Source organism: Sinohyriopsis cumingii, chromosome 13, assembly GCF_028554795.1.
Source record: "Sinohyriopsis cumingii isolate HCF-2022 chromosome 13, ASM2855479v2, whole genome shotgun sequence".
In the NCBI taxonomy this organism is placed as follows: Eukaryota; Metazoa; Mollusca; class Bivalvia; order Unionida; family Unionidae; genus Sinohyriopsis; species Sinohyriopsis cumingii.
In genome coordinates this window covers 38,094,520-38,116,912 of record NC_142973.1, presented here as the reverse complement: position 1 = coordinate 38,116,912, position 22,393 = coordinate 38,094,520, and the positions used below count along the sequence as shown (strand labels likewise).

Here is a 22,393-nt window from a genome sequence, read left to right as displayed (position 1 = left end):
AGCTGGCTCCATCTTGAATTGGTTGGAGGACTCACGTCAATGAAGGGTCTCAACTTGCTGTTTGCTTTCCAAAAATGAAGCAGCCTTGAATAAAACCATGGGGTATTGTCGTCTTTGCACAATCTCCACTCCCGATGAGTGACTGTAGAAAGGCATCCTTCTCAAAATCTGATGGTGCATCTGTGAAGAGGGGAGAGGAAGAGAGGGGAGGGAATTGTTAACGAACCTAATGCCCCTCTAAATGACCTGGATCCCCACCCCCAAAGTATTGGCCATGGTATGGTGAACAGTCCAGGTCAATGACCTTAGCAATCTTGGCCATCAACTCCAAAGCGTGGCTATTGATGGGTGTCTCTGTTGAGTCTGAAAGGTGTCAATGAGGCAAACTCCACCAATGAAGGTGCAACAACATCCTGAAGCAGCTCTGATGGGCATGGAGCTCATTTGTCAGCCTGATAAAACAAATGAACATACATATGAACAGCTGCTATATTCTTATCAAGTGTTGGGAGATCAGTACTGAAGGCATCTAATCGAAATCTACCAATTGTTTAGAGTAACAGTAGGGGGTGTGGAGGGTATTTTGAAGTAGCCGACACCCTATAAATGTCCTCAACAGCAGCTTCAAAGCTAAACTTCGGTCCATTCCATGGTCAGATCTAAATAAGATTGAAGGATTTGGATTGGAAGTGACTAGAAGTACTATGTGGGTTAAATTGACCAAGGAGAGTGCCACATCGTAAACAGGAGGTGCCTGGCAGAAGTATGTGGGTTAGACTGATCCATGAAAGTGCCTGTATAGACTGTGTGTCATTCAAAGGAAGTGCTTAACAGCACTACGTGGGATAGTCTGCTGTATAACTGGTTTCACAAAGTGGCTTCTTGGTATTTTGGCACTAAAATGGGCATCACATACAAGACATGCCGAGCAGCACTACACAAGGTGTGGAACTGGACAAGTTCATTTTCTGGTCGCTAGCACTCTATGATTGACTGTGGTCATGGCCCATTGTGATCAGTGAAGGCATTCTTGGCTGGCAAGATGTCCATTTCTTGAGGTTGAGACAGGGTATGGGATGTTGATCCACACAAACCAGTCCCTAATACTGTTATTCAGGACTGTAACTGAGGTAGTTGTTGCTCTGTCTTGCTCCCCCAGTCATTATAAATTTTTGGGCCCTTGGGTGCAAGCTGATGTTTTCGTAACTCAAGCTATGTTTCTGTGCCTTGCCCTTAGTACCCAAAATATTGCCACCACTGACTTCTGTCAATAATGTGCAAGTTCGACATGTATTCAAGGAATGACAACCAAGAAAACTTAATGTTGTGTAGTTGTCAAACTAGTCTCACACATGGTCTAAATAGGTAAGACAAAATAGAGCAGACAATATATACTTGAAGTGTGGTGAGTGTCCTGCTTTATGAATTTACGAGTGTTCAAGCAGATTTACCCACTATGAAAAGTATCTGCAAAGGGGCTCACATGGCTTGTACAAGTAGAGAATTAGAGCACCACTATTAATATCCACAAAGTGGATGCAATGTGATAACATATGGAAAGTTAGGAATCTTTGTCCTTAACAATAGGAAGAATACAAAAGTTGGAATTTATAGCTGGAATATACTTCCCTTCTAATCTGAAACACCTCCAACTTGTTTTGAAGTAGAAAACTTCCAAACTGCTTAAATGGATTTTACAAGGCCTCTCTGTAAAAAGCATGCCAATTGGCAAAAGCAGAAGTAGTAAGTGACAGATTCATGGGATTTGATGCCAATCCTGATATCATGGGGAGATCACTCTGAGAGAAAATAACTTCTAGCTATTTAACTAAATATGTTTTATCTTGGAAGGGCTGTATTTGCGAGGTAGTAGTAGTTCCATTTAGGTATTATGATTGGGTTACATTTGAAGAAAAAAAGAGGGAAGTCTTACAACAAGCAGTTCATATTAAACTGCATTTTCTGTACTAGTGAATTTAAACTGGGCTAACAGACCCTTTTTCTGATTGCCCATTGGGCTTCCATCTGATCTTGAAATGTTTTTAAGCCTGGATTTTATTCTAAAAGATGAATCTTGGTTATTAATGCCTGGAACAAAGCAATATAATGTTAATAAGAATACAATGCTTTATAAATAATCATTATTGTCTGTGAGTTTAATCAGTCTTTCATACCTATTTGCATTAAACCATAATATTCATCAAATCAAGACAAGTTACTTCTTACCATTTTCTCTGCTTCTGTATTCATATCTTTCAACTGTTTTATCCATTCTTTCTTTATTGACAGTATTTTTGACAATCTTGTCTGAAATGATACAATAATGAGAATGCCAAAGAATACACGAAAACAGTCATTATAAGATGACTACATACATGTCCTGCAATATAAGATCCATATACCTTTATGTTTTTAAAAAAACTCAATGTTTGTGTAAATAAAAACATGACAACTCGCTTACCATGTGCCATATCAACATGAAACCATCAACAAAATATCATTCACATGCAAAATGAATCTGAGAAAGTGGGAGAGAAAAAACAAGTGTTCTAAGGAAAGTGGTATCATGCCTGTGAATGGCATTGTTATAATGTAGCTTTCTATGTGTACAAACTCTAATCATGCAGTAAAATTTCAAAAAAATTTCCATACAACATAGCTAATGCAGAATATACAAGACTTTCAAAATCTTAAAAGCAGCACTCATATTGTTGACACAGCCACTCTCGGATTGCTACCGAAAAAGTGAAACCTATGTCTCACAATTAAAAGACAAAAAATAGAGAGAAGAACAGAAGGAGACAATTTAAACACAGAGAGAAATAAAATACTGTCATAAGTGAGCCCCTTTAAGTCAATACCAACTTTTAATGACATAAGTAAACATCTTTAACACTGAGGTTAATCTCAAAGTTTAATACTGAGGTTAATCACAGTGGGTGGATGGACATAAGGATGGATGGACAAGCATATAGGATACCTAAGTGACCGCTATGTGAATCATCTGCCAATATGAGGAGAGTAACACCTGATTAGGTAATAAAACACATGTTTCTACTCTGAAACTATTAATACAATTTTGAATAATGAGAGAACTTTATAACAGAACTGGGCAAAAGTGGGTTTCTTCTACATTACATTTAATGAATGGACTTGTAGAAAAGACAGGACTATTTACAAAGGTGATTAATGAGTATAAAAGAGTTATCCCACCCCCACGTACCAGCCTTCCTTACAACCATGTGTTTGCCAGACATGTCCAGCACTTCAAAGGTTCTTATCAACATATGCCTCCGAACAACTGGACATTGGTCATAGGATATTCCTAAATAATTATTAAATCAAACTGTATTTGATTTTTATATCCATGAAACTGTCAAACAAACACCATAACAAAGTAAACTTCAAAAAGGTTCAGTCTGACAATCAATAAGGGTGTTAACTTAATTCAAAGGTGACCAGGTCTAATTGGCACATGGTCAGACAATCTACTAAACTTGTTACAGCTGAACTGTCTGAAGGCTATACTGCTCATAAGTTATCGTTATGAGTGTAGAGAAGGGCAACATAATCCTTAAGTGAACAATCATGTAGTAAATTTTAAGACTTGCTTCTCAGTAAAGATGCTTGTTTGTTAATCTAAGTCTTTACTGTATTAAACTGGTAGGTTTATATATGCCTAGATGAGACAATAATAAGTTTCAGTCCAAGTTTTACTGCTGGAGCGAGCACTACTCACCATGTCAAAGCGTGAGCATAATAATGATGCAAGCTGGTACACTTAATCAGCATTTGCAGACAAGAGATTAGCCATATATTACCATTAAGCAAAATGTTGATGGATTTTTATAATTACTGGAAGCTGTGTACCTCAGTGATGCAACACCCTTTAGGCCCCTCTGTAATGAGTTTGTTACATCCAGTAGTCACTTCCAGGGGATAAAGTGTTCATCATATGACATTTACTTGCCAGACAATGCAGTGCACAATGTTTGCATTATTCAAGCAAAATTATGTGATAGATTCGTGGATGACAAGATTTTGTATGCATTCACTGGGTTTGAGTCCAACACCTTTCTGGAAAATGTTAGTGACATGCCACAACTTAAAATGTTATCATGGGCACCCTGATTGCTCATTAATATCAACCAAGAGAGAACGGTGATTGAGTCATCGGTGCCAGTAGGAGATTCTGAAGTACATTGTGAACAACAATTATAGATGACTGTCTGCAGCCAAATTACTGACTAAATTAGTTTCAATGAATCACAGTACCTAAATGTGATTCATTTCATAGAAATTTCACAGGTAATTCCTATGCCAAGTATGAAGTGTGAGCAGGGACTTTTGTGCCAGAATTTGATTAAAACAAACCTGCGGTGAAGACTGAGTGTTTACACTCTTTATGAACTTATAAGAATAAATCTTGCTGATATGAAAGACTTTTATCCAGTGTCTGCAGTCAGAAATGGATGCGAAATCGAACCAGACAATTCTGTCAACAAAACACTACTTTCACCAAACTGATAAACTTGAAGTGAGTGGATTCTCCATGGTGCAAAGTTACGATTAGTGATAAGAATGTACAAATAAGTTTTGTTTATTACAAAAACAATCCCAAAGATAAAAACAAAAACTTGTGGGTAAATCCATTTGTCCATAGCAAATCACAGGAATAAACTTGTTTAAAGTCTGCTGCTACCACCTGACAAGAGGGGATTTTCAAAAAAAATGGATGTTGCAAACAGCAGATTCATATGTATTAATTAAGTCATTCAAAACATCTGATTGAAGGATCCCTGGTATGTATGTGTATATATATATATATATATAAAATTAACACAAATCATTTGGCAAATAAATTGCATATGTCAGCGAATGATTGAAATAAATGCAAAAAAATGCATGCATGCAAATGGCCGAGTGGTCTAAAGCGCTCTCCGTTATGGATCACTGCCATCTCACCTGTTTGCATGGGTTCAAGTCTAGGATTCGCCTGATATGGGTATGTGAGAAAGCTTGCCAGTAGCTTCTTGTGGGTCGGTGGTTCCTCCTGGGTTCTTCCTCCACTGGCCGCCATGCATAGCCTATCGTGTGCTGAAAAATGGCATTAAACCACACAACAACAACAGCATGCATGCATGCATCATATTAAACAGAAAATTCACAATCCCACAGTGGACCTTAATCCTTTCACAGTTTCCATCATGGACCAGATACAGTGGTCATCATGGACCAGATATAGTGGTCATCATGGACCAGATAGAGTGGTCATCATGGACCAGATAGAGTGGTCATCATGGACCAGATAGAGTGGTCATCATGGACCAGATAGAGTGGTCATCATGGACCAGATATAGTGGTCATCATGGACCAGATAGAGTGGTCATCATGGACCAGATATAGTGGTCATCATGGACCAGATAGAGTGGTCATCATGGACCAGATAGAGTGGTCATCATGGACCAGATATAGTGGTCATCATGGACCAGATATAGTGGTCATCATGGACCAGATATAGTGGTCATCATGGACCAGATAGAGTGGTCATCATGGACCAGATATAGTGGTCATCATGGACCAGATATAGTGGTCATCATGGACCAGATATAGTGGTCATCATGGACCAGATATAGTGGTCATCATGGATTGTCCACATTGTGGCATGTAGTGGATGGATTAAGTTTTATTGCTCCAATTAGAAAGTTGCAGCAATATAATTATGTATTGTCAAAGTCCACTGCATCACAGAGTATAGAACAACCTTTTTTCAGTTCTACACAGTGCTGTTTAATATTCAAAGACTCACCCTTAAGACACATTCATATAAGCATATTGCAAGAAATGAATGGTAGATTTTCAAGCAAAGAATGTGGAGATTATTTAGTGCTTCACAAAATATACAAAGTGTAATTATAGTAATTCTAATGAGAGAGAAAGACGGGTTGTATTTTTTAACAAACAAAAGAAAAAAGAAATCACATGTTAAGTATCAGTGGGTTTCATTCCATTATTAAAATTAAAAAAATGTGAGAAATGGTGTGATTTGTTTTTTCGTTATCCCACTCACTTTAAAAATGTTTGCTTAATACGTTCCAACAAAACGAAATATACTCAGTGCTATCCAATATACAACTTTTGCTAGTCCAGCCTATTTTAGTACCTGCAACCCTAATAAATTGTATTTCTAAATTTTGTCAGTAAATGAATTCCAGAAAGAAGATAAATGGATACACAAATTATAAAGGCCAGTTTCCAAGTTAGAGATAAAGGTTACAGGTGATGTCGATCAAAAGTTCTGGTACATAATCTCTCTCTTGTTTGCATGCAATAAACACATTTTATTACAAAGATGTAGCTTTTTTAAAAACAAAATGCATGTTGTGTAATACAGCTTTCATAAACATGTCATAGCTTTGTTGTTATGTATATTTGATTTAATTTTATCTGATTTAATATATATTTATTTCAATTTAATTGTTTGTCAGTTTCAATTTTTTTAAATGTAAATTTGTTCACTAGAGATGATACTTTTTTCAGAAAATAGTTTGACCGTGACTGTTAGTTTATAAACACCCGGCGTTGATCTAAATCCTGACCTTATTGCAAAATTTGCAGCAACCATCGTAAACAAGTTCTATTTTATTTTAAAATGACTGGTTGTTTTTGAGGTCATGACGGAACTTTGTCTTTAAGATGTAAACAATTTTTATTTATTTCTTAGAGTAAAATGGTTGGTTTTTGTCAGGGTCACACTGGGTAAATGTGATCTGTAACAAGTACTTACTTCTATACCTTCCAGAAGATGACCACGTGATCCCATGTTTACGTTTTAGAAAGACCATATAACCCACATTTTGGATAATTATTCTCAGTAGAAGCTGGGCTGTTAAACTTAGTTGTATGTTGTGCTGTTTGGAGTTATTTCAAAGTACTTGGTTTGGAGTTATTTCAAATTACTTTGATTCAAAAGGATTAATTCTGGTATTTTTCTGCAAAATACATGTGCTCATGTAATACTGTGGAACAAGAACAGTTTTTTATAAAAATTTATTCAGCTATCAGAAAATGGAGTGATAGTTCTTGTTTCGACAAGGAACTGTCAACTTCAACACCACAGATTGCAGCATACATCATCGTCTTCCATCTTGGATTCTTCGTCGGGATTCGAACTTGAAATCAGTAGATCATTTTGTTATTAGGACTTCAAAATTTTTTATTCTTGGATAAATGTTCACACAAGCACACACACACATTATTCTGTATTCATCAATTCCATATTTTCTTTACCCGACAGTATACTTAATTCCTTATCTCAAATTACAAGATAATAGAAATTCATGCACTTACTACTAAGACTAGGAATTTGATGGGAAATCCACCATAGGTTCCTCCTTCTATGCTCATTAGCTGCCCTTTGAAAGGAGATCCACTTAACAAGGGATCATTGTCCTGTAGAAGAAACAATTAAGGATCTTGAACATTTCACAAAATTTGGCTTTTTTGGCATTGAGATTACAAACTGAAACAAATTTTTGATCCTACCTCACGAACATGCAATATAAATTATGTTTTTTTATCTAAAAATTTGATGTTTTGAACCTGGCATACTTTTTTTTAACAATCTCAATATCCAAATCCTACAAACAAATGGAGCATGTTAAATCTATATGTGAATATTTCCTTATTTACCACTGTGAATCTATGTATGTATACATGTGTGTGCATGCATACATATGTACATAAGTAAGCATGCATGCATAGGATTTAATGGTACATTGGTACAATCCTGTCTTTACTGTGCCAATAGCTAATAACAGACTTCAACATGAGTTGCATTAAAATATCCATGGGTATGTACAGAATGGAATGATCATTGCCTCTCAAATATACATAAAACATATTCATATTTTCTGTCTCACATTAACAAATGCTACTGTTGACTTAAATATGCTTGGACTTGTAACCTTTGACCTTGGCATTAGTAAAAAAAATCCCAAGATAAATTTGTGTGCAAATGCTGACAACCAAACCCATTAAATATAGCATGTAGTCCACTGAATAAATGTAAATAATTTAACCCATAAAATTGCACAACTTGTCATGTGGCCTAGACCTTGAGACATTTGGTTTCTCATCCCTGGGAAACAAATTTACCATCCTGCATCATAAGCTCACAAAATATATTCGACTTTTCAGCAATGGTTTATGCTGCAATTCGATTAAAATATTTTGTCAACGTTTGTGAAGAGATCAGAGCCGCTCACAACAAAATCTGCCTAGATAAATAGCAATTAGTTCACTGTCTTTGGATTGCTATATAAATTTTATAGTAAATTATGAATCAGATGGTACCATCCTGAAAAACATTACCGACTCAAGACAAGTTTTTGACTGTAAAAATGTTCCTATGTCTGATGATGACCCATTTATGCAAACACAGGATATTTTTTTTTTAACAAACTTGCAACCAGATAGATTGATGAAAAGACACTGACTGCATTGTCTCAACTTATGTATCATTCATCCTGTCAAGTTAAAACAATAAAAAAAAAAAACATAAAAAATACAAGGCACATAATCCACATTTCAAAAGTTGACATAAACTGTATACTTACTAAGTTGAGGTCTGGATTGGGTGATGCCATATTTGGAATAAACCGTGGTGGCGAGAAAAGTGAGTTAGTTACTGCCCTGACTCTTTGTTTTTGTTGAAATGCGGAAAGTGGAATAGTCTCTGGTGGAACATTACTCTGAAAACAAAATTTAAAAATAATGGTTACAGTGAATTAATTTTGGTGGACTCCTGAAAAGGTAATATCTAAGTGGCCAAATATACTCCAAAGTTGTAAAGCTGCACTGCTTGAGCACTTTGATCAACAAAAACCAATTATTACTTCATACAATAAATGGAATCTCAAGGTTTTTTTCAATGCTGCACACCAGAACTCACAAATGAAAATTTACAAATACATAAAAGGAAATTGATAGTAAATTATATTTCTTTGATAATAATTACCTGGACACATTAACATTTAGGAAATAAATTCTACTACCTCTCAAATCTTGCCCTCTTGCTAGTAACTAAACAACTCTTTCAGAATACTATTATAAAAACCACCCTTTGCAACCAATAGGAAGCCAACTGTCTATGAGATGTTCTTCAGTTTCAGACTGAAAGAAACACCAACATGGATGCTCACATTTATGTATGGGGTAGGACAGCTTATTAGTAATGCGTACAGGCAGGGGGGCATAAATATCGAACTGCTTCAATATTTTAATCTAAGTTACCATTTTGTCAAGGTTTTGGTTAAATAGTCCCGTTTCCTCTCTCCCCCTCCCATATCTATTAACATTTTTAGCCAGTGCATTTGCACCAGGTGGAGACATTATCAGGACATTTGATATTCTCTCTACTGTGAGCACTTCACCAGAAAACAGTCATCCACTAATATAAATGAGCCATGACACTTGATAGGTAATAAGAACAGCAACTACCAGTATGTCCTGTCAAAGTAGCAGTAATTTCAATACTCAAAGAACAATTACACACAAATGCTCATTCAATAATTTCTGGGGAATCAGTTCTAAAACTATGCTATAGAGTAATGGCATATGAAAAGGAGACTGGTAGCTTTGATGCAAAAGATGAAACTGAATATACAACATTTTTATTTTAACATTATATAGCACATGCAGGAATTTTATTTCTTTTGTATGTTCTCCACGATTAAACTTAAATTTTTGCAGGAGTTGCTCACACACAATGTAAATAAATATTTTTAATTCGTGTTCAGCTCTTCACAGATCCAAAATCAACACAGTCTGTCCTTGTGCCATTGAATCCATCTGGTTTCCTGTAGAAAGTAACCAGTTCCTAGCTATTCCCACAGGTACTATTTTCAGCATCCATATTGTATAAGAACAGGGAAGACAAACCTTTTTGTCTGAGTGGGCAGAATTTTTGAGATATTGGAAGGTACTTTCCTAATGTTGATGTTATCAGGTAACCAATGAAAATTTGATTTATTTACTTCAATCTCACTATAAATTGTTCTTTCTTCAATTAACCAGTATTATCTAATATGCTCTTGGATTTCACCAATAAGCATAAATATCTAAAGTTCACAAGTACCTGTATCATGGTATATTTTACTATTAAGAAGTGCATTGTTACAACTCTAAATTATTAAACTGACAGAAAAGAGCAAACAAAACAAGATTTGTAAACTTCAACAGATAATTTATTTCCCAAAAATACAAACCGAAATTCTAAAAAGGACTTGTAGTTTTGCTAATTAAGTCCCAGCCTTAAAAGTTCTATCACAAATCCAAAAGTAAAGAATATTCTGATATTCCGGATGAATTCCAATTTTGAATGTGCTGACATGCCAACAGCCTAATATAGTGTTGATGTGCTAACAATCTGATACATCCAAAATGTCCTTGAATTCACAATAATCCCAAAATAGTAATTTAGTCCTAAATCAATGAGCACTTTGTTATTCCAGTGAATAATTTAAATAAATAAATACAATCCTCTCAGCTAAACACAACTAAAAATGATTACACTAAGAATGAGGTTAGGATATGGAATGAGCAATTCTGAAGTAAGCTACTTTTATATAACCCTCCACCTGATCTGTGTCACAATAATCATTTTCCAAAGTAATATGTTGTTTACAAAATGACAAGACATTAGTCTGGTAGGTCCAATTCCTACCCTCACTTATGGAAAAAGGTCAATTACACAATACAACTTAAATAGACATGACAGCCTATAAGAAAATAAGTGCAAAGGACCATAACATTTAAAAAATAAGTAGATCTTAGCATAAGAACTAAGCATACTTTGCATTACATGACAGTATAATCAGGCACAGTGCAAGAAAGCTCAAAACATATTCATTAGAAACTCAGTGATCTACAACTTACCAAAACTTCAAAATCAGGTATTGAGTGTGTTCCAAGACCAGGTCTGTCAAAAGTAATTCTGTAAGTATTGTCTGTTGTGTCAAAAGCATCAACTGTGCCAGTGAACAACCCATCTTGAGGTTTTCTTAACCGAGCTGAAAAATATTTGATCTGTTAACAGCACATGGTTATTAAAGAACAAGATATTCACAAAGGAAATTGCAATAGGTATTAGAGTATCAGTTATACTGAATTACTTCACCTACATGACACAAGGTCTGTGTATGTATCAAATAATTATTTGTTTTGGCTACATGTACCTTATTTGTTGGCATACTAATTTCATTTGCATCAGAAATGGACAGTTTACAACTTCTGGCACATTGGAAGTCATGTAATGATCACTGATGGATTGTTTAACTTTTTTGCAGTGATCCAAAACCAAGAAAGAGGTAGAGCCTGGTGTGCATTTTCCACAACACTTAACAGCTGAATGAGCATTTTAAAACAAGAGTCCCCAGTGGGACTAATATTGCTCATCTGTCTTACATAACAGTTGACCATTTCACTGACCAGGTTTATTTAATATTGTAAGAACATATGCCTCTTTAAATGGTTTATTAATAATTACATAATGCCAATTCTGTACAGTCTTTAGAGTCATAAAAAATCTCTGTCAATAAGACGCAAGATCATATCAGTAACATGCACAGATATAGCACATAAAAAATATCATCTAAATCAGATCAGCAACACTGTCTCTCAAGTTATAAAAAACTCGGCCAATCAGATACAAGATCACCTAATTAATGTCTCACTTGGTACCTTAATGATGCAGCCTATTTAACAAATCAAGTTTTACCATCCACTGAAATGTCAACATATTGCAAGTATTCATGTTTCTTAACTTAATTCAAGATTTTTTAAATTTGTTTCTTAGAACTGTTTCACTATAACACATATCCCCCACCCCCAGGGATGGTTTAAAAAAAAATTGTCACTGGAAATACCAGTGATTTTGAGCCCAAAATTGATGCGGAGTGCAAGTCCGATGTATATGCTGGCTGGACAACCAGACAGCATGCTGGTCAACCTCCTATACAGCAGTATTCTGAAATTACCAATCCTAAATAAAGGCAATTTCATCTCTTTTCTCCAAACATTCAGCAGTGAGGGATTTTGTGCTAATTTAAGATAAGGATTAAGATAAAACGATAAAATAAAAATCTAACAAGAAATTAAAAAGTAAGCATATTTATTTAATTAAATACCCATGTCTGAACAAGCCAACTATTGCACTGATGAAATTTAAACCTAGAACCACTAGGGCAGTGAAGGAATGAGACAGGCTCACATTACCAGATGAAGCACATGCTCCTTTTATCAATAATTTAAATGGCATTAAACATTATAAGCGACTGATCATCCTTATAAACTCATGATGGATATAATTAGTCCCGTTTGTGTTTGGTTATTACTATGTATATTTCTCACATGGTGATATTTTCTGCAGGCCTTTTGGCATTTAGTTCAAAACCATCATTTATTTGTATTACAGATTGGATTGTTAATATCTATTACAAAATATTTTGAAGCAGTGTCATGAATTAATGAAATTGACAAATAAAGAGTTGACATAATTCTGATATATGGATAATATACTATACCAGTGTTTCCCAAAGTGTGGTACTTGTACCACCAGTGGTATGCGGCAGAAAATAATTCACAAAAATTTGCACTAAAAAACACAATAGCACTGGGAAAAGGGGTACACCAATAAGACAGATGCGCCAAGACGGGTTCACGATTGTTATAAGTTTGGGAACTGAACTATATACTACTATTATTATGTTTATCCTTAGTCTTCTTTACTATCACTTAAGTTTATTGGTACCATATTGTTAATAAAATCATCCCTTGTTTTTCCTTGCCATCTCAATTTTTATGATAATGTATTACAGTGGTCCCCCTCTTATACAACCACCCCTTCTGCACTGGGCAGGCAGCCTTATAAGATAGGTGGCCTTTCCAGAGGGGGACTACATTTTTTGTGAGAAGTATATGTAATGTACGTGGTAAGAAAGCAACATACTTCCATTTAATATCTTTGTTTAAAAGTAACATTAATTATTAAAAGGTTCTTCTTGTCTTTAGAATAGACTTATTTCAACTGAATATACATTAATAATCCTTATTCTTGATGTAAGCATGATATGCAAGAGGGTATTGTTGTCATGCATATTGCAAAACCATTTAAAAACATCATTTAAATCTTGGTACATGCATAATTTTCTTTTCATTTGCTCCATTCTCCCACTGTTGCTGAATAATCACCTTACCGGTTATGACATTGTTTATTTGAATCTTTTCAGCATAAAATTGTTTTATAAGAGTCTTTTCTACATAAAATTGTTCTGCAAGTCCCCCTCCCCCATGATGTCATCGAGCAGAATAACCAACTTTCTTCTAAAGTAATATGTCTCTGTTTACATGATAACATGTTAATGTTTGATAATGATTTATTTGGATGTAACTAACTGTATGCAATCTAATTATGAAAATGAAATGTTTGTAGAGTGGACAAAACGCCTTCTTTGTAAAGGAAGCGATACATGTATTGTCACATGATTTTTCCACCTTTGCCTGGTACCCTGTTTTGTTCAAGATTAATTTCTCCATGTGTGTTAATCCACAGAATGAGAAGAACTTGACAGATGGCTGAAGCCCAAAACTCTATCACAACATTGTTAAGCCCATTTCCTGTAAACATTGGCTTTTAAAGATAATGATATAATATTGATCTTAGTGTTACATGTACTTTTGCCAATATTTCTTTCAGTAATGGAAACCTGACATTGGGAGACAGGTATCGATAGTAGAGATAATCTGATTACTTACCTTATGATCAGAATTAATTATTGGTTTTGGACACATTTAAAATAAAAAGTGACTGCTTCTGAGGGGAACATTTTAAATTTTTGTACTAATATGCTGGCTGCTGATCATGTTAGAGGGGTGGCCATTCTTCAGGGGTACTTTTGAACACAAACTCGTTTGTGCCTAGGGATTCTGGCCGTAAGAAGTGGGTGGCCACTGGTGGGGGGGCATTCAAGAGGGGGACTACTGTATTGTCAACAGGTAAAATTAGTTCTATGGTACACCTAGTAATTAACAAGAAGTGACTAACCTAAATGGTGGGTCAGCTTTGTGTGTGCAGAGTGTTGATAGAAACAACAGAAATATTCAGAAACATATCTATTTTGCAAAGTTACAGAACCAGAAACCATATCACCACCACATAATCCATTTAATTAATAAGATTATTATTTCTACATAATCCTATCAGTATTTTCCCAGTGATTTTAATTTCATAATCTGTTACTCGTTTCTTGTACAATATGCATACATGCTGAGAATTATCATACTATCATTATTCAACATAATGCAATTCTGCAAGAAAAATTGAATTGTTTGAGAAGGAAACATATTTGAAGTAGCCATGACAGTAATTTAGGATGCACATGTACTAAATTCATCTTCAGTATAATAAAACCTTTAACTGAACGAAGGTACACAGACAGTTCCAAAATAAACATCATCAGTTTTAGAACCATTATCGACTTTAAATCAAATATGTAATCCGAGTCGGACAGAATGATAGTTAGGAAAAAAAGAGATAATTCTTTTGACAACATCACAATTAATTGTCAAATATGGAGTAAGCCTATGGACTTTCTGCCAAACCAGCCAGGCCCCCTCCCATTTAATCATGCCAAATGATGTCACAGCGATAATCACTGAAAAGCAAGAGGGAAAATCTTTAGAGGATTTTGATTTCAATAGAGCCGCAAGAAAGTGGAACAGAACTCATGGTACTAATGATATGAAAGAATTGGAACCAGTTTTGAAAGGGGTGAATATAAATAGGGTATATATGGGTTTGGCTGGCCTGGATTGGTTGATAATTCTTTAGTAAAAATAATTTTTGATAGATTATTATAGTTGTAACTGATGAAAATCAGAGACATTATTTTTATTGATAGAATTTGGTATGGTACTGAAAGCATATTTCAAACTTGTGTAAATCCAGAAAATGTATTGGCTCATATGGATTTCTCTACACAGAAGCTGTCATCAAGGTTGTGTCTGTACTGATAAACATAATAATGAGCAATCAGAAATATAAAATTACTGAATTTTAATATCATGGTGTTTGCAAAGTTTTCCTAAGGGAACTGAATTAGTGCCAGGAGTCCTGAACTCTTGAGTTTTGAACACAAACATGGAATGCAAGTGGAATACATCCAGAAATTTAGCGGTCTCCTATCCTGGAATTCAGTCTCCCAGTTTCACTTCAACACAGTCGCGCAAGTTCATGTATGCAGATGACATTGCTCTGGGGACCCAAAGTCACTCATTTACTGAACATGAGGGGGTAATGAATGAGGACGTGCTGTATATGATGGACTGCTTAAAGAAATGGCGTCTACAGCCAAGCGCAACAAAGAGAGTCTCAAGCGTCTTCCATCTTAACAATGCAAATGTGAACCATGATCCTCCTCAATGGGCAGCAAATAAAACATGACCAGACACCAACATACCTTGGTGTGACTCTGGACAGACCACTGACATTCTACAACCACCTGAAGAAAACTGCAGCAAAACTTAGCACTTGAAATAACCTACTCCACAAACTGGCTGGCTCAACCTGGGGCAAAAACAATTGGTCTTCACCAAGAAAGTAATAGCTATGCCCTGCTATGTACAAGCATTGATTAGTTAACATGATGTCTGTACAATACCTCAAACATTCATGGTCTTTTCTGTTTCACACTAGAAAAAGACCTTGGATATAAATAGTGAGCATTTTGAATCGCCATCAAGCCTGTGGCTACAATGCCATAATAACTTCATTGACATCACAATCACTGTTGTTGTTGTGGGTTGAATGCCACAATGACTCTGTAACATGTCAAAATAATAGCAGCTTAAGTACTACTTTAGGTCTTTAGGACTATAACAACCAAATTACTTTCTTTTTTTTAAATTTAAATTAAAAGTTGTAGATTTAACAATGAAAACTAGAAGTACAGGTATTTCACTGATGGCAAAAACAATGCTGAGCTTTATTTTCAAAACCTATCTTTTCATGAGAATCTTTTCTTCACACACCTATCTGAATGCTTGTTGGCCAAACGTTTGGCAAGTGTTTCCAATTTGGGAAGCATTACAACAGTTAGTTCCAGTTTCTTTTAAGTATTCAAAATTATCAAACTTAAATCAAAATCAGGTGAGGATGTTCTGACTGTATGGTACATATCACTCTGATTCCATCTGTATGGTACACATAGCTTAGATTCCGATTGTATGGTACATGTGACTTCGATTCTGACTATGTTACATGTCACTCTAATTCCATCTGTATGGTACCCATAGGATTCTAACTGTATGGTACATGTGACTTTGATTCTGATTATTTAGTACATGTGACTTTGATTCTGATTGTATAGTACATGTGACTGATTCTGATTGTATGGTACATGCGACTTTGATTCTGATTGTATGGTTTTGTTGTTGTTGTTGTAGGGGTTTAATGCCATTTTTCAGCACACGATAGGCTAAACATGGCGGCCAGTATTAATGGTGGAGGAAGAACCTGGGAAAACCCTGATAAGAACCACCGACCCACGAGAAGCTACTGGCAAGCTTTCTCACATACCCACATTGGCTGAATCCGAGACTCGAACCCACGCAGACAGAGGTGAGATGGCAGTGATCCGTAACGGAGAGCGCTTTAGACCACTCGGCCACTTGATTGTATGGTACATGTGACTTTGATTCTAATTGTATGATACATATGGCTTTGATTCTGATTATTTAGTAGATGTGACATTGATTCTGATTATATGGTACTTATGGCTTTGATTCTGATTGTATGGTACATATGGCTTTTTTTCTGATTATTTTGCAATGTGACTTTGATTCTGATTGTATGGTACATATGGCTTTGATTCTGATTGTATGGTACAAGTGACTTTGATTCTAATTGTATAATACATATGGCTTTGATTCTGATTATTTAGTAGATGTGACTTTGATTCTGATTGTATGGTACATATGGCTTTGATTCTGATTGTATGGTACATATGGCTTTGATTGATTGTATGGTACATATGGCTTTGATTCTGATTGTATGGCACAGGTGACTTTGATTCTGATTGTATGGTACATGTGACTTTGATTCTGATTGTATGGTACATATGGCTTTAATTCTGATTATTTAGTACACGTGACTTTGATTCTGATTGTATGGTACATATGGCTTTTTTTCTGATTATTTAGTAGATGTGACTTTGATTCTGACTGTATGGTACATGTGACTTTGATCCTGATTGTATGGTACATATGGCTTTGCTTCTGATTATTTAGTACACGTGACTTTGATTCTGATTTTATAGCACATGTGACTTTGATTCTGATTGTATGGTACAGGTGACTTTGATTCTGACTGTATGGTACACATGACTTTGATTCTGACTGTATGGTAAACATGACTTTGATTCTGATTGTATGGTACATGTGACTTTGATTCTGATTGTATGGTACATGTGATTTTGATTCCGATTATTTAGTAGATGTGACTTTCATTCTGACTGTATGGTACATATGGCTTTGATTCTGATTGTATGGTACATATGGCTTTGATTCTGATTATTTAGTAGATGTGACTTTGATTCTGATTGAATGGTACATGTGACTTTGATTCTGATTGTATGGTACAGGTGACTTTGATTCTGATTGTATGGTACATGTGACTTTGATTCTGACTGTATGGTACAGGTGACTTTGATTCTGATTGTATGGTACATGTGACTTTGATTCTGATTGTATGGCACAGGTGACTTTGATTCTGATTGTATGGTACATGTGACTTTGATTCTGATTGTATGGTACATATGGCTTTAATTCTGATTATTTAGTACACGTGACTTTGATTCTGATTGTATGGTACATGTAGCTTTGATTCTGATTGTATGGTACATGTGACTTTGATCCTGATTGTATGGTACATATGGCTTTGATTCTGATTATTTAGTACATGTGACTTTGATTCTGATTGTATGGTACATGTGACATTGAATCTGATTGTGGTACATGTGACTTTGATTCTGATTGTATGGTACATGTGACTTTGATCCTGATTGTATGGTACATATGGCTTTGATTCTGATTATTTAGTACACGTTACTTTGATTCTGACTGATACATGACACCTTGATTATTTAGTACATGTGACTTTGATTCTGATTATTTAGTATATGCGACTTTGATTCTTGATTGTATGGTACATACGGCTTGGATTCTGATTATTTAGTACACATGGCTTGGATTCTGACTGTATGGTACAGGTGACTTTGATTCTGACTGATACATAACATTTTGATTATTTAATACCCATGACTTTGATTCTGATTGTATGGTACATGTAATTTTGATTCTGACTATATGATTCATGTGACTTTGATTCTGATTATTTAGTACATGTGATTTTGATTCTGATTATTTAGTACATGTGCCTTTGATTCTGATTGTATAGTACATGTGACTTTGATTCTGATTATTTAGTACACGTGATTTTGATTCTGATTATTTAGTACATGTGCCTTTGATTCTGATTGTATGGTACATATGGCTTTGATTCTGATTATTTAGTATATGTGACTTTGATTATGATTGTATGGTACATATGGCTTTGATTCTGACTGTATGGTACACATGACTTTGATTCTGACTGTATGGTACACATGACTTTGATTCTGATTGTATGGTACAGGTGACTTTGATTCTGATTGTATCGTACAGGTGATTTTTGATTCTGATTATTTAGTAGATGTGACTTTGATTCTGATTGTATGGTACATATGGCTTTGATTCTGATTATTTAGTACACATGACTTTGATTCTGACTGATACATGACACCTTGATTATTTAGTACATGTGACTTTAATTCTGATTATTTAGTATATGCGACTTTGATTCTTGATTGTATGGTACATATGGCTTGGATTCTGATTATTTAGTACACATGACTTGGATTCTGATTGTATGGTACAGGTGACTTTGATTCTGACTGATACATAACATTTTGATTATTTAATACCCATGACTTTGATTCTGATTGTATGGTACATGTAATTTTGATTCTGACTATATGATTCATGTGACTTTGATTCTGACTATTTAGTACATGTGATTTTGATTCTGATTATTTAGTACATGTGCCTTTGATTCTGATTGTATAGTACATGTGACTTTGATTCTGATTATTTAGTACATGTGATTTTGATTCTGATTATTTAGTACATGTGCCTTTGATTCTGATTGTATGGTACATATGGCTTTGATTCTGATTATTTAGTATATGTGACTTTGATTATGATTGTATGGTATATATGGCTTTGATTCTGACTGTATGGTACACATGACTTTGATTCTGATTGTATGGTACAGGTGACTTTGATTCTGATTGTATGGTACAGGTGATTTTGATTCTGATTATTTAGTAGATGTGACTTTGATTCTGATTGTATGGTACATATGGCTTTGATTCTGATTGTATGGTACAGGTGATTTTGATTCTGATTATTTAGTAGATGTGACTTTGATTCTGATTGTATGGTACATATGGCTTTGATTCTGATTGTATGGTACATATGGCTTTGATTCTGATTATTTAGTATATGTGACTTTGATTCTGATTGTATGGTACATGTGACTTTGATTCTGATTGTATGGTACACATGACTTTGATTCAGATTGTATCTATGACTTTGATTCTGACTGTATGGTACACATGACTTTGATTCTGATTGTATGGTACAGGTGACTTTGATTCTGATTGTATGGTACAGGTGATTTTGATTCTGATTATTTAGTAGATGTGACTTTGATTCTGATTGTATGGTACATATGGCTTTGATTCTGATTGTATGGTATATATGGCTTTGATTGATTGTATGGTACATATGGCTTTGATTCTGATTATTTAGTACACGTGACTTTGATTCTGATTGTATGGTACACATGACTTTGATTCTGACTGTATGGTACACATGACTTTGATTCTGACTGTATGGTACACATGACTTTGATTCTGATTGTATGGTACACATGACTTTGATTCTGACTATATGATTCATATGACTTTGATTCTGACTGTATGGTACATGTGACTTTGATTCTGATTGTATGGTACACATGACTGATTCTGACTATATGATTCATATGACTTTGATTCTGACTGTATGGTACATTTGACTTTGATTCTGACTGTATAGTACATGTGATTTTGATTCTGATTATTTAGTACATATGCCTTTGATTCTGATTGTATGGTACATATGCCTTTGATTCTGATTGTATGGTACATGTGACTGATTCCGATTGTATGGCACATGTGACTTTGATTCTGATTGTATCTGTGACTTTGATTCTGATTGTATGGTACATGTGACTTTGATTCTGATTGTATGGTACATGTGACTTTGTTTCTGATTGTATCTGTGACTTTGATTCTGACTGTATGGTACACATGACTTTGATTCTGATCGTATCTGTGACTTTGATTCTGATTGTATGGTACACATGACTTTGATTCTGATTGTATCTGTGACTTTGATTCTGACTATGGTACACATGACATTGATTCTGACTATATGATTCATGTGACATTGATTCCAACGATATGATACACATTACTTTAATTCTGATTATTTAGTACCTGTGACTTTGATTCCTATCACAAGATGTAATGGTATCTCCTCTGGTATGTCTTTAAATGATGCGAGCTCTGAAATTTTCCTCTGTTGTAGTAATCGTATTTTGCTTCTTCTGCTTTCAAGAGCAGCCCTTTCCTCAGCAAAGAATGCAGCTGAGCACCTGTTATATTACAATAAAAAAATAAATTACGTTCATACAAGATTTGTAAATTAATCTAAATAGCTTAGAAAATTTGATGGTGGGCACAATTTTTGCATGTGCATAATGCTTATCATCATACTTTCAGGTACAACATTCCTTTATTTCAACTTATTCTCATCTTATATATATATATATATATATATATATATATATATATATATATATATATATATATATATATATATATATATATATATATATATATATATGATTAATTAACCATCTGACCCCCAGGTGGCAGAGTGGTCTAAAGTGCTCACTTTTACCAATCAGTCATCTCACATCTGTTCACATGGTTCAAAACCTCAGGTAGCCAAGTGGTTTAAAGTGCTCACCTTTACCGACCAGTCATCTCACCCCTGACCACATGGGTTCAAGTCTCAGGCTCCAACAATGTGAGTAGAAGAGAAAGCTGCAAGTACCTTCCTAGGGGTCAGTGGTTCTTACTTTCCCAGGTTCTTCCTTGATCAAATATACAAACCATCATGTATAGCCTATCTTGCACTAAGAAATTATGTTAAACTCCAAACAACAACAATCTTACAATGATGCCCCCTGCTATTATTTGCCACATAATGGAAATTTTTGGAACTGAAGGAATGTTAGCAATTATGTAGAATTAGATCATAAAATTAAGCCTGCCAAAATTTACTCCTTTAAATACTGTAACCTCTCTACATCTGCTATCACTCAGATATAACTATACAAAATTAAAAACTAGATATTTTTTTGAAAAATCATGAAATTTTTATTTCAGCAAAAAGCATTTTTTAAAAAGGAAATTATGTTTCTCTGAGAATAATTATGCAATCACATTAATGTTTGGGAAGCTTTGCTACCTCTTGAAACCAGAAATTGCAACAAGACACAAATTTTATTTTTACCATCTATATAACCTGAAGGGAAGAAAAAAATTATGCATTACCTCCCTTGGCTATGTTTTTTTTTGTTCAGTTTTAGGACACATGGCACTAATTATATGGAAAAATAGGAACTAGCCTGGAAATGGGCGAACATAAAATAGAGTGTATATGGATTTGGCTGGCCAGGATTGGTTAATAATGTAAGTTATGTTTTAGGAAAAAGAATCTTTTAAGAGCTTATTCTAGCTGTAAGTGAAAAAAATAGAGACATTGTTTTATTGGTGGAATTTCAGTCCTTGAACAGTCTTGAGTTTGGAACAAACATGACTAAAATTAGCACCTGACTCTTTGGTGCGGAATTTAAAGCACATGTTTCAAACAAACGCAGGTCCAGAAAATGCCACAACCCATATTCCTTCCTCTACACAGAAGTTGAGATCCAAGTTTCAACTATACTAATAAATATAGGTTTGTTCATGAGCTCTCAAAAAGGTTAAGTTTTTGAATTTTTAATATGGTGTTATTTTTTACATTTATTTTTTATTTCATTATATGTGATTGTAATGTAATATTGTATGTTGGACTTTGGACTTAACCTTGTCCAAAATCTAGCTTATTTTCTACTTGACCT

The 22,393-nt window shown here is 34.7% G+C and overlaps 1 protein-coding gene across 1 annotated transcript in view; it reads right to left on the bottom strand.

The window, feature by feature from the left end:
- The window catches only part of LOC149785232 (protein lin-9 homolog), a 65,036-nt gene that overhangs the window by 18,954 nt on the left and 23,689 nt on the right, over positions 1-22,393 (bottom strand). The window contains exons 7-11 of the mRNA XM_089979062.1: positions 20,700-20,857; positions 10,939-11,072; positions 8,619-8,753; positions 7,351-7,452; positions 2,227-2,307 (exon numbers count right to left, since the gene is read on the bottom strand). Of these exons, the coding sequence (XP_089835188.1) occupies positions 2,227-2,307; positions 7,351-7,452; positions 8,619-8,753; positions 10,939-11,072; positions 20,700-20,857 (610 nt within the window). The remainder of the gene's footprint in view (positions 1-2,226; positions 2,308-7,350; positions 7,453-8,618; positions 8,754-10,938; positions 11,073-20,699; positions 20,858-22,393) is intronic.